This window comes from Filicampus tigris, chromosome 21 (assembly GCF_054856515.1).
Source record: "Filicampus tigris isolate MCC_2025a chromosome 21, RoL_Ftig_1.0, whole genome shotgun sequence".
Taxonomy (NCBI): domain Eukaryota; kingdom Metazoa; phylum Chordata; class Actinopteri; order Syngnathiformes; family Syngnathidae; genus Filicampus; species Filicampus tigris.
Genome location: NC_141237.1, coordinates 12,101,198 through 12,115,000, shown reverse-complemented (window position 1 = coordinate 12,115,000; position 13,803 = coordinate 12,101,198). Strand labels below are relative to the sequence as shown.

The 13,803-nt window shown below is 40.7% G+C and overlaps 1 protein-coding gene across 3 annotated transcripts in view; it reads right to left on the bottom strand.

The window, feature by feature from the left end:
* Nucleotides 1-13,803, bottom strand: part of ctnnd2a (catenin (cadherin-associated protein), delta 2a) — a 211,176-nt gene that overhangs the window by 110,329 nt on the left and 87,044 nt on the right. For all 3 annotated transcript variants that reach the window (XM_086021036.1, XM_086021038.1, XM_086021037.1), the window contains exons 6-10: nt 10,913-11,085; nt 6,727-6,781; nt 4,899-5,115; nt 4,400-4,514; nt 3,783-3,915 (exon numbers count right to left, since the gene is read on the bottom strand). In XM_086021036.1, the coding sequence (XP_085877162.1) occupies nt 3,783-3,915; nt 4,400-4,514; nt 4,899-5,115; nt 6,727-6,781; nt 10,913-11,085 (693 nt within the window). The remainder of the gene's footprint in view (nt 1-3,782; nt 3,916-4,399; nt 4,515-4,898; nt 5,116-6,726; nt 6,782-10,912; nt 11,086-13,803) is intronic.

Here is a 13,803-nt window from a genome sequence, read left to right as displayed (position 1 = left end):
ACACACACACACACACACACACACACACACACACACACACACACACACACACACACACACACACACACACACACCCAAAGCGGGACAGAATGATGGTCCAGTGGAGCTATCATGTCACATTAGCTCTCAGTCGATGGTGAGGCAAGTCGCGTGCTGAGGAGATTCCGGCCTCTGAGTGGGAGGAACGAGCCCAACTCCATGATTTAAACCTCTTAGTAACTGCACCACCAATTTAAAGCGGGGAACTCTTCTGCCTTTCATATTATATCAGACATCATTTAATAAAAGCCGTCTCATAGGGATCATCCATCCATCCATGTACATACCTCTATTCCAAAAATCTATAATCAATCGGGATTTGGCTTGGACCTGTTTTATTTGGAAGCTTAATCATTCATCTCGATTTGCTGTCAACTTAGTGCTAAAAAACTGGAAAAGCTCTTTTTCCCGTTCTGCACAAAGCAAGGTGCATTAAGGCAGTCTTGGGTGAGTTTTGTATAGCTCAAGTGGCAATTGTGTCTGTTATCATGATGTCTCCCTACAGCATCCTTACGCCTGACAGCACAAGGAAAAGCATCCTTTCTGCCAATAAAGTCTTCATTAACATTTTTTGTTCTTGTTTTAATGAAAAAAAACATTGCCGCCGACATGGCAATATCCATGTTAATCTCAGTTGAGGCCACCAATACCATTGCAGCATAACAAACAACCAATCCCACCGACAGCACGTCTGGGTTTGCAAAGGAGCAGGATGGTACTATCAGCAATCACGTTGGTTTGAATCCTTGCAAGATCCATTTTGGTTGCGTTGCACAATAAAGGAATAACATAGCACAAGATGGAGATAACATAGAAAGTTTATATTTCGTCGCTGTCATGTGAAAACCACCTATCTCCATTTTTGAAATTTTCTCATCTTTACATGAATCATGTTTCAATGTTACACACATCGCATTAAAGTGAAAATTAAAAACGTTTCCCAAATCGGAGATAAGTGTTTTTCACAGGACAGTGACGATTTGTGACACCCACCAAGTTGTACAGCAGTGACAGAAACAAGAAAGCAGCGGGACAGCTGTAAAACAACCTAGATTTAGACAGAAAGTATCCAAATTTGCAAGTTAGCGAGCTAAAAGAGTCAGGACACACCCGTTTAACAGCATGACTCATCCGAGCTGGCTCCCCCTTCTTCCGATCTACTTCGTCTTTGAAGTCTTGATGAGTTGGTTTTTATTTCTTTATTCTTTTTTTTTTTTTTTTTTTTTTTTTTAAGACTCAAAGGGCCTTACTTGCAGAAGCGCTGACCTCAAAAGGGAGAGGGAACTTTGCGTAAAAGCGGGAAAAAAAATGGTGCAGAAAACAGCCCTCCCATGATGTTTAATTCAGTCAAATATTTAAGGATTACAAAATGTATGAATGAACATTGGCCCCCTGGTGCCTAAGTGATGTTTGTTGTGTGAAACATATTACAGTAAAGATATTTGCCCAATATGTGTAATTCCTTTAGGATCAGGTGAGTGACTCAACACACAATCTCTAAAACGGTTATATAATTATGGGGGGAAAAAAACTATTAGACCACCTTGTTTGCTTCAATTTCTTGGTTATTTTAATGCCTGGTACTATTAGGTAAGGTCTATCATGTGATTAACACACAAAAGAAAACCATATGCCATAGCTCCTGACAAAGTCACTTTGGTTATTATCAAGGAAATCATGGCTAGGTATGAGCTCTTAAATTCAACTCTGATGAGCTACTTGTGTTGTCATTACGGTATATGTGTCCAAACAAATGCACTTTTAGATGTAGCAGGTATAGAAAATGAAAACGAAACCGAAGAAACTAGGGTGGTCTAACATTTTTTTTTTTCCCATGTCTGCACTGTATATGTACTTCCACCAAATTTCATGGCCAGTTAATTCTGAAATAGAGCAAGGCTTTCTACTTGACCACGCAAAGGGATCACAACTGCGCCTCAGGCAACATCATTCAACGTCAACCATCCAAGTGTCAATTACTCCTGGATCTCAGCGTTAGCGCCATACATGAACGAGTTTCTTTCCTCAACCTCTTCGCTATTCTTCTACTGGCTACCAAGTCAAGATGGGAAGAATTAATCAGTGGACTACTGTCATGATCCACTTTTGAGTTTTGTTTTTCCGTCCGTTTGCTCTCCTTTGTGTTTTTCTTTCCCCTATAGGCAATGAAGGAGTCGAGCAATTAGCAGCACCTGGGGACTATTGGCTATCGGCTCCCCCGCTTTGCACTCACACGATGAGTATCCTACATTCTTCCTTTATCTTTGTCGTTTGCTGTGCTGCATTGCTTTTTCGTTGCGCTCCTTGTTTTCCTCAGCAAGTTCTTTCATTTTCCTGGCCTCCTTCCTCGCTCTGCTCCATTTTTGTTTGGTCACTTTTAGCGTCGACTATGTTGGGTGCCATTCTCCCTCCTCGTCAGTTGTGCTTTATGAATATTAGTCTTTTATTTTTGTTGTTTGCGGAACGATAATCAACCTAATCGTCAGTGGCTCTTTTATTTGTGCTTTATGGGAATAAAGCACATGGGTCAAGTTTTTTCTTTTCTTTTTGTAGACAGACGCAATTGGAAATGGGCGTTTGCGCCATTGCGGGAGTGAACACAGCCAATTTGAAGCGGCTGCTCTCATTCCCTTTAAATTCAGCGCATGTGAGGCGTGCAGTCTACAGTGCGGGAACTGAAACCGAGTCGCTGAAGTCCATTCAGGAAATCAGCTGAGTGCAAAGTACGTTTATAAGAAACTCTAAGAGTGCCTATATATATTATTTTTGTCCATCGCCATATTAGGACAATTTGTCCCATCCCTACGATACTGATATTTCAAATCCAATCCCATCAGATAAAACACAATCAGTAACATACAGTCATGTTGTACTTGATAGAGGGCAGCCACAAGTACGCTCCAAAACATTTTTGCAGGCTTGCATGCGGACGTAAATCTCAAGATACTAACCACAACACGCCGGCGGTGTCGTTCCCAGATCAGTTAATTCAATCGACTTAAACGCAGCACTTGACCTTTCTAAGAATGGCTGAGCGGGGCACTGATATGCAACAAAGAGGCTCCATCATAACCCAGGTGCTTAAATAACGCTAGGCCTACACACACACGCACACACAAAGCTACTGTATATTGATATCCTTATAGATTTTCTCACAAGTTGTTTTTCCTTTTCAGCCACACAAAGAATACCTGAGCAGGAGATGAAAGTTTTCATCGATAGCTTTTCCAAATGAACTCCATATATGGAATGCGGTTTAGCAATAAAAAAATAAAAAATAAAAAAATGTTAATGAGTTAGGAGGTTGTTTTCATTCCATACTTGTGAATGTTAGTGTCAAAAATCAGATGCCTGAGGCGAAGCAGCGATATGAGATTTGGTTGAAATTATGGATGGATAACACTATTTTAATATTGATTAAATAATTAGTAGAAATTCCTAAGGGGTGAATAAAATATCCCCTAACGTACCTACTACTACAATATGGCCCATGCAGTTAATAAAGATTTTATGACGCAACAGTAGACGCTCAGGAATAAGTTATTGCAAATAAAGTTTCCCATTGAGATCAGTTATTTTGAATGTGGACCAAATTGAAGTTGAAACAGCGTCACTGTCCCACTACAAGTGCTGACCTATCAAGCAAGCGCAAAGACCTCTGACTGGCGTGTTTGCGGTAGTAATGACTACTCCAACAATACATGTAGTGTGAGACTGTGATGTGAGTGTGTATAAACTCTCACCCGCTAGACTGCCGGGCCTCTGGAGTGTAGCCGTTGCGTAGAGCTCATGGGAAATCTTGTACTGGTCGGACGCGTGGTGAGCTGCGAGCCGTTTGGGAGACAAAGTGGCATAACTGCCGATGCCTGAGCTCATCTGCAAAGCCAAGAAGTGGTTCTCAGTCAAATACTGCTAAATAAGCTCAGGGAGTGAGAAAGATTAAGTGCATAAAGCGGTGCAATTACTTTATTCACTCTCTGCTGGCAGCTAGATGTATATGTTTTGCTTCAATCGGTTCCTGTCCTTTTCAATTTGCTAAACTAACTCACCTTTGTTTCCATTTACACAATAAAATTGCCTAAAGTGGCTTTATGGATGGAAATTGTCACTTTGTGTGTATCGCTTGAAAGCACTTTGCATTATATAACTCAATCAGTGAGCACAAGTGCCACACAAAAGTTTCATATTGGTACGATGTAAACAGGCTTTCAAAATTCAGAATGAAGCAAACTTTGACTAGAGTAGCAAGAGAATGAAAAAAAAAAAATCTGCTCTCACAAAGAGAATCATGCTCAATTTGTAGTTTAACAACATTTTTCATCAAACTGACAGCCATAGTGTGACTGAGGAGGGGCTTTACCTGATGAAGGGGGGATGATGAGCCGGCCCCTCCCCCAGTGGCAGTGGAGTTGGGTGGAGAGGCCAACCTCAGGGGAGAACCTCCACCACCCCCTGTTGTCACGGCAACGTTGGTACTAGAGGACAAATAAACATCATTCATCGGCAAAATTAAGATCTTTCTAATGATTAAATTGAGATATCTCTGGCATGTCAATGAATTGCACTGTTTTTTCAAAGTAAGGAAAAAAAAACGTATATATGTGTGCGACCTTTTAAGCATTGTCCCAAAGTTTGGGAAACCTGATAAGAATTAAAGCACACTAAGGGCCATGTTCTATTTTCTATTGCAACCTATACTACTTTCTGTCACATTGAATTATTTCTTATCATCCCTCCTGCCGTCATCTGGAAGAGTGATGTGTATAATGCAAAATTCTGTTCGTCAGCCTTCCTTTTCATTCCTCGGCATCAACAGCAATTCATCAAAATCAGGATGAGCATCGCAGTCACTCGCGTACCTGAACGACTTAGCCAGTCGATTAGCAGGACACTGTTTGCTGGGTGAGGACGAGGAGGAGGAAGGCAGGCGTTGAGTGGTGGAGTACCCCAGAGAATCAGACGCAGAACCCAGGCGTTGGAGTTTACTGGGGGAGCCTGGCCCTGAACCCCCTCCCCCGCCACACAGAGGGGAATTGACACGCTGGGTGGGTAAGGTGGAGCTGGAGTAATAGATGCCTACGGGACAAAAAGGAACACACATAAGAGAGCTTCTAACTTGGTAGCATAACGTTTGCATTGTTAGCAATGTTGTTTCTTGACAGTATCCATCAGGGATATCGTTTGCTACAATAAAGTATTGATATAACCTAATAAACAATAGACAAACACTCGCTGGCCAAAACATTAGGTACACCTGCTGACAAGGAATTTAACCAGAACAGGCTACAACGTGTGATCAGATTTATTCATTTATTTATTCATTACATGTTGAAGCAGCATGTGAGCGTGAGCGCTGTGTTCCAAGTATGGCGGACGGCAGCGACTACAAATTAACCTTCAGTGATATCTGGTATTAGTTATGTGGTTTTAAACGAATTCAAACCAACCAACACGTTCATCGTAATGTAATCTAATGTGATTCACACTCGGCGACGGTAAAAACTATTTTGATTGACACTGTCCGAGACTTGTTAAGCATAGTTTGCAATGGTGAATAATCAAATTGTATCATACTGTGATTCCGAACCACCACAATAACCACAATATCTCTCTGACAGTGTCAATCCAAACTGAGTATTTTTTGCTACATATCTTTGACTTTATTAGATTTCATAATAATGTGCAGTTGGTCGAAAATAAAGCATCCTCCAGTCTATAACTTGCTATGGGTAGACCTATATTATACTAGAGTCATAGCCTATCATCCATAGGGGACACTTTAGGGTCCCTCGGGAAGAGCTGGAGCCTCACTGTGGGCCTCCATGACCCGACTCCAGATGAGTGTCAAAACATAGATGAATAAGGAAAGGCTGTGAGTGAAGGCAAATAAAGAGCCATTTCAGGAAAAAAATGGTGTGGCATGAACAACATACATGGAAAAAATGATTTATTATTGCGTGATGTGTGTTTTGTAATTAAATACATTTTTCCAACGGCAATCGTCTTTATTCTGTGGTAAAGATGTTGAAAGGTTACATGTCACAATACTGTTTACATCTCACTAATAGGCAAGGCAGCTTTATTTAGCATTTTATAAACAAAATGTGCTAATTTAGCATTAGCTATAAATGCTGTGATGCTGTGCATTGGAGATTGTTTTTCATTCAACTATGCTGTGGCATCTGTCCCTATTCAAATAAACACAAAATGAAACTTAATGAAATGAAGTGCTTCACATAATTAAAAAATACATTTGAAAGCATTTACAAACAAAATGTTATTATGCAGAGTAAACAAAACACACCTGGAACGTATTATACAAGGTTTCCACACTAACATTTCATCTGCAGTACACTCGAATAAACAATAAGCTAACTTGAAACAGGATGGACAAAATCAATGTGTAATACGAGCCAAATGCTGCTTCACCACGTCTAAACACAAACTAAAGTTTGGACACCTCTGGTGCAGTGTCAAGCTTTATTGCTCGAGTGTTGCAAATCACTTCCACGATCTTACAAGTAGCACATATTTTAACGATTATTTTTCTAAAAATCTAAGGTGCCTCTCGGTGACATCAAATTTCAGCAACTCAGCACACTGTCATGCAACGTCAGCTTGATGTATTAATCTAATAAAAATATATGGCTAATTGACCAGAAAAAGAGGAAAGGCAGAGGCGCTTACCCGACCCTGTCCCACTTTGTGATTGTTGCTGCTGGGCTGCTCGACTCGAAGTCACCTGGGGGATGGCGTAAGAAATACAGAGGAGGAGGAAGGGGAAAGGAAGGATGAATAATTACAGAGTGGAGGGGGTGGGGGGGGTAACGGAATGGTACGGGAGAAATGCAGAATGAACGAAAGGGAATGAAAGAGATAAAGAGTAGGAAGCATTAAAAAAAAAACTTTTATGCACAATGACTTCAGTCACATCTTTGAGCGAGGAGGCTCGCATGAACGTAATGAAATCCCGGCAGAACACAGAGGGGGGATTCAAACAGACTCTTGGAAGCAGACGATGAACTCAGAGGAGCTGCTCTGACCGAAATAATCTCTCATTAAGCCTTGTTGTACCACCTACTCAAAGTAGAGGAGACAACTACAAAGGCTTTGTGTATTAACATATTAAATATCATGTATTGTCACATAAACCCTGTCACTCACTATTTAAGCTATCAAAGTTAAATAAAGTTGTGAGTCAAATCCCCTGATGTGAAATCATTCATATTGTTTTTTTTTTTTTTTTTATCGTAATGTAACCGTTTAATCTAACCAACATCCACTAATCAAATCGAAAAGTTGAGATCCGCATTTGCTCAGCTACTGTGAAGCTCACTAAAGCCAAGATAAAATGTTATCCATGAGGTCTATTGTGAGCCGTTTCCCACAAGAATTTACTTGGATTTTTTTAGTACAAAGTAATGCTTTGCAATTAGAGAACACATGTTTTCCTTTGTGCCCATTCATTTAAAGACTAGCAATGCACGGTTGGAGTGTTCTGCAGTGTATCCCATGGGCATGCTCCAATTCTTTATGATCATGTGTACCATCATTTTTTTTTTTTTTTTTTTCCTCAATAAAACCACCAGGTGCCAAAAATTAAGACCAAGCAAAATTAAACTGCTTATTGTCTTTTGAATGACATGCAATTTATGCAGAATACATAACTCCATAAAAAATGTCGAAATAGCTGACCTATTTGGTCTATGTTGAGAAGTCAACAATGCAAACATTTCACGTGAGCCAAATAAAACTAAGGACGAGGTTCTAAAAATCAGCATGCAGGAGACATTTTGTGGCAGGTGGCACCAAACGGTGCTGCAAAACAGACAAGGTCTAACGTTTGGCACAATTCCTTAGTAAATAAAGGATTTCCAAATGAGAAATTGCTGCCTTATTTAATCTTCACACACAGCGGTGGGAGGGAGAGGACATATGCCACTGCTCAGCTGTGCCTCACAGCCTTATGTTGATACTTAGTGCTATAAAGGTGATCCAGATACATTATTACCCACCCAAGCGGCTTTAATAGACCATGATGCAAGCACACAGTCCCTGAGTCACCTTGGGGCACTGGCATTATTTCACTTTGGCTTGCAAAACTAAACAAACAAAAAAAAAAAAACACTAGCTTTTCTGGCTCACCTCAATTAATGGCAAGATTAAATAGCATCTAAAAGAAGATGTGCATGTATGCACAAACAGTATACACGTATGCGGAATACTTGCAACAGTGCAAAAAGGCCATGCCTGCTCAGCAAAACTTTCTCTGGATCACAGCACACAAGTTGCACAGCTAACAATGAGGCTTTCAATATCTATATGTCAGTAACTAATAAATATAAAGAGACATATTCAGCTCAACAGGATTGGCTGATAAATTATAGTTTTGCATTATCTAGGTTTTATATTACCACTGTTTACCGTAACCACCATTTGTGATGGAATTTACAATCAGGGGCGGAGCCAGAACATGGCTAATGGGTGGGCCTGGAAAAATCAGGGTGGGCCTGAATATTTTGCTTACTGAGCACAATCCTCCTGTCCCGACACATCGTATATTCAAATAAAATGACTGAATAATTAAATTAAATTCAGATCTTCCTTAGACGACCACATTTATGCCATTCTTAATATTGAATAGAAAAAAAAACAATGAAAAAAAAAATCAAAAACAATTTAACAATAATTTAAAAGTATAAATTTTTTCATGAATCTCACCGGGTGGGCAGTCTGTCAATCTGGGTGGGCCTGTGCACACCCAGGCCCACCCACGGCTCCGCCCCTGTTTCCAATAGCAAAAGACTAAACATTATTGACTCTTTATAGTATACCAGCAACAAAATACAACACCGATCAAATAAAACATACAGTGGCTCACGTGTCTTACAGTTTTGAGGTTTTCAATCCCAGCTGTGACACTTCCTCTAATGTCAAATTAGAATACGGTTGGTCAGCCTGTGACTTAAATGACTGCAACTGAAATGAGCTCAATTCACAAATGAAGAGCTCTTGGTGTTACAACTTCAGCGAGTTGGACTCCAGCTAATTATCATCTCCTTTTAACCGCGTCCTCAGCTGCTCATTATAATTTGCTGAAATCGTCTCATTTTCCATGTAACCTTCATGAATAAATTACAATCATGCATCAAAACAACCTAATGATTTTCATATTAGAGATAAACATGTTTTTTTTATTCTTTCCAAATTATATTACCAATATTATATGCTAGAGTGAAATTAGGATATATAGTATATCATGTACACAATGCACAGTTTTTCACTTTTTTTTTTTATATGTTTGTTATTTATATTTGTTTTTTTCCCCCCACAATATACCCCTGTACACCTCTAATTAAAAATGTATGGAGGGGTAACTAATTAAAAGTGTCTATTTCAAGTCAGATATCATGTCTTCATCAGCATGCACCCAAGGAATAAACATCATGGGACCCTGTGTTAGTTTTGTAGGTTACACAGCCAATTGCTAACAGAAATGAGATGCTTGGCCCAAAAAGTGATTTCAAGATCCCTGATAATGATCTAAGGAAGTTGACCATGTTAAAGACAGCATTGGGACGGATTGATGAGTCATTAAGAAAGCGAATAAATGATTAGCGAGCCAGATCGAGCTTTCTCTATTGCATTTGGTTGTCACCTTTGCAGTGCTACTTCTGCCACTAAAACACCGGAGTAGTTGAGGTGCCATGTAGACATGTATTATTAAAGCAAAGCCTCTCAGGGTTATAAATACCCTGCAGAAGAGCACCAGCATGCTGCTCCTTTCTATTTCCCTCCAAATCGGACTGAAACGGCACCTCCAACTTGAAATGTGCTTGTGTACACACATTATCCAAAATATATCAACAAAACCTGGCTTAGGCTCTGCCAAGGGAAACACAGCTGCAAGTGCACGCCATTAAAAATAAAAATAAAAAAAACATGTATGTGCTGTACATGGCTGTAGGCCGCACCTGCCCATGGAGCTGCATCAGTAGCTTGTGAAAAAGTCAATTCATGACCCTCCCTGACAGCTCTGGCCCAATTACACTGACAAGGCCAAAAGATGAGAGGCGATTACATATAAAGCCATAGACACACAGACAGCAATGGTGAGCCCAGAGTAGGAGGAGGAGGAGGAGGTGAAGGAAGAAGGGCAAGTACTGCCATGGCACAAATACGACAATTAATAATTTGGAATTATGTGGGAAAAGGACACGAACGAGTCATCTACAGACGGCAAAACCCTGGAAACTTAATGATCACAGACATTAAAATTAAGAGCCAAATTTCTTCAAAAACACTGCAGCTATTAATGAAGGCAGGCATTTGAGCGTCTGTTTGCGAGGCCCCTCGTGGGCAAATGAGCACGTTTATGGCAATAATGCATCACCTTGGAAATCTTGACGTACTGTATTACTCTTCATTAACGCACTGCTGTGATTATGATGTGGATTCTACGCCAGCTTTATTTCTCAGGTCCTCATAAACACACCACTCACTGGGGTGCTTTTGATTGCTCTTAATCGTGTGTGGGTGAACAGTTTATTACCTGTCTCCTTAATAACAGCTTTAACAATGTTTGAAAACTTTTAAAAGCCTGGGCTGAACCTCTTCAATGCATTCCGGGATAAACAAGCGTGCTGACGTGGAAATAAAAGCTAGCAAAAAAATGAGGAGTGATGTTTGCTCAGTGTTATGACGCACAACTGGAGAAAACCATCAAAAACATCTTGCTGTAAAAGTACATGCAGGGTCTTCAAATTAATCCGCCAAGTGTGCGAACTACTGAAAAAGTGAAAAGCAAGTGAAAACCAAACCAAGAACCAGTCGTGTTGTCGTTTGCATTGTTAGCGTCTTTAGCGTAGCCTACCTGGTTATAGCTGTGCACGGCTCCCCCAACCTGCCCGCTGCGCTGAGGAGATGCTGCGGAGATGTTGTCGCTAAGGGCGAGGGTCTGGTTGCTATGGTAGCTGGCAGAGTACTGGAGCGAAGCCTCCGGGGTGGAGTTGAGCTGCAAGGAACTCTGGGAGAGGAGCGCCGGTCCTACGGACAGAGACGGCAGTCGGTCGGACGGGGGGTTGACTTTGTCATGCCAGCGCGCGTGTACGCATGTATGTGAGGAGAGAAACGGGTGAGGAAGACCAGGGAGGGATTGAAACCGTAGCGGGGGATGAAGGGGAGCGATTGAGAGGCAAAGAGTGGAATGGGAAAGCGAGAGCGCGCGAGAGAGAGAAAGAGAGCGCACAATTCAGAGCAGATAGTGCAGCAGTGCAGCACTCCGTGAGTTGGAGATGGCATACATAATTTATTAGCAGAGGGAAAGAGAAACAGAGGAACAGAGAACATGGGAGGATGAGGAGGAGGAAGGCTGAAAAGAAGAAGTTGTAACACACGCAACAACTTGATACGTTTCCTCCCCGAAACATGTTGAAAGTTACCGTCGAGCATCGATTTGAACAAACCTCCATTTGAACCCCTTTTTCACAATGCATGGATGTTACACTTTGCCGAGGAATGGCATAACAGCGGCTTTTTGAAGCTACTTTTGCTGCCTCCATGCCTCGGCTCCGGGGTAGTCTCGATTGATCATTCGTCAGAGCAAAAACTCTCAAATAAATACATCAACCGATAAATCTAACCTAATTGAATGAAATGACTGTCAAAACATTATCCTCTTTGTGAGGAATGTTCTATACAGCTATTGTATTGAATGTGGATATTGTACAGGTGCTTAATATTGTGGCCAGGGAGTGTATTTTAAAAGGTTTGTGAAATTAAGTAGGCCGCTGTTATCAAACCTCTCAATAGCCGGTGGTGTGGACGAGTGCGTTTGTGTTTATATCACATTGTGCTTTATTCAAGGGACGTTAGGTCTGTGACTTGTGCTCCCATCGCTCATATATGTTTCATTAGGTGACTATTTTTACTCCTTTGCTGTCTCTTTTCATTTCTGACAAAAAGACCGATATGCCTGTGATGTGTATAATTACGGTTCTCGGGGCATGTGCGCCACATTAATGAAATGCTTAAAACGGTCTACGCGGTGGTGCAGTGCTTAGCTCGGAATACACAGGAAGAAAGTTGTGGTAAAATGTATTCTTACAGATATTTTGAAGGAAATCCTAAAATAAATGTCAACAAAAAACATTAGAAAGGCTGGAAAAACTCGCAGTCAGGTGGGCCGAGGTTCCAGATTGAGGCTGCGACTCTAACGAGGACAGGTTATGACTAGGACATAGGATAATGATATTGTTAGCTTAATAGCATAATTACGTACATAGCATACATCATTTTTAAACATTTTCAGAAAACAACAAGAGTTCAGTTGCTTCCATTCAATCGTTGTGGATTACCATGACCTAGACCGAGTATCTACACAGACAAAGAAAAAACATTGTGACAGTATGTAAAAGATGACTATGCTATTAGGCTAATGATGTTATTTTCCTAAAAAAATAAATACAAAAAAAAGAGGCCATTTTGTCACTTCTGTCGACTGAAAATGACATCACAACTGCTCACAACAACCAATCACGGCTCAGATTCGGAAAACGGCACAGCCGTGATTGGTCATTGTGAGCAGTTGTCATCTCATTTTCAGTCGACAGAAGACAAAATGGCCGCCCCCGGCGATGGCTAAAAACGAGTGCATTTTGCTAATTAACTTATATTCCGCAAACGCAAAATGAATCAGAATGCCGTGTTTCAAATATGTTTGGGTTGACTTCCGCTTTAAGCTTCTCTGTGACAGACAAGTGCTTCCACGCAGGTGTTCACTTGTCAGGACTCTAGAACCAATGAACCGTGACCACGATAAGGAATGAGGAAAGTGCATCCCATTTAAAGCCTACTATGAGTGTCTACAGCAGAAAAACAAATGTAGCCTTATTTCTCAGTCTCAATCATGCACTAACTTTCTCCCTCAAAACAGAGATCAACCTCCTCAGCTACTTGCCTTCACAAAACACATGTCTTATCCCATCCCCATGCAATCCCTTGCTGGTCATGAATTATTAACTATTACTTTGTGTGAATCGGAGCTCCCCAAGCCGTCAAAGAGAGCTTTGGTGTTGGCGTCTGAAAAAAAATATGTACAGTGCATGTTTGTTTCAAAATTCCTGCATGTGATGAGGTAAAGTGGGTTGGTGCTGGCTACAGGGAGTTTGTAGCTCATTTTTATGGAGTTGTGTAAGTGATGGTGAATGTGTGTTACATGCATTTATGATTAGCGGTGTGTGTGCGTGAGTGAGTGAGTGCGTGCATGTGCACCTCATTGCATTCCTAGTCCAGGAAATGAAATACACACACACACACACCAACACTTGCAAACATGCACTCTAAAAAAACAAATTCAAGACGGCATGAATGAAAGGTGAGTTTAAAGATACGTGTGCCAGTTACACTGCAGCATGCAACAAATACATGTAGAAAATGTTTTTTTCTTATATCACACTGCATGATGAATTGAAGTTATCAGCACCCACACGTTGAGATGCTTGTGGGTGCGTTTCAAAGTGCATTTGCAAAACAGCGGGAGTATCGCAATGAGCGCGATCGCACAAGCATATTTCTAATTATTTCTAATTATCTCTATTATATATATATATATATATATATATATATATATATATATATATATATATATATATATATATGCATCTACATATGTAGATACCAATAGAGAGGGACAGAGAGAGCGATACAGATGGAGAGAGAGGTAGAGATAGAGAGATAGAGATATAGGGATAGATATTGATAAAT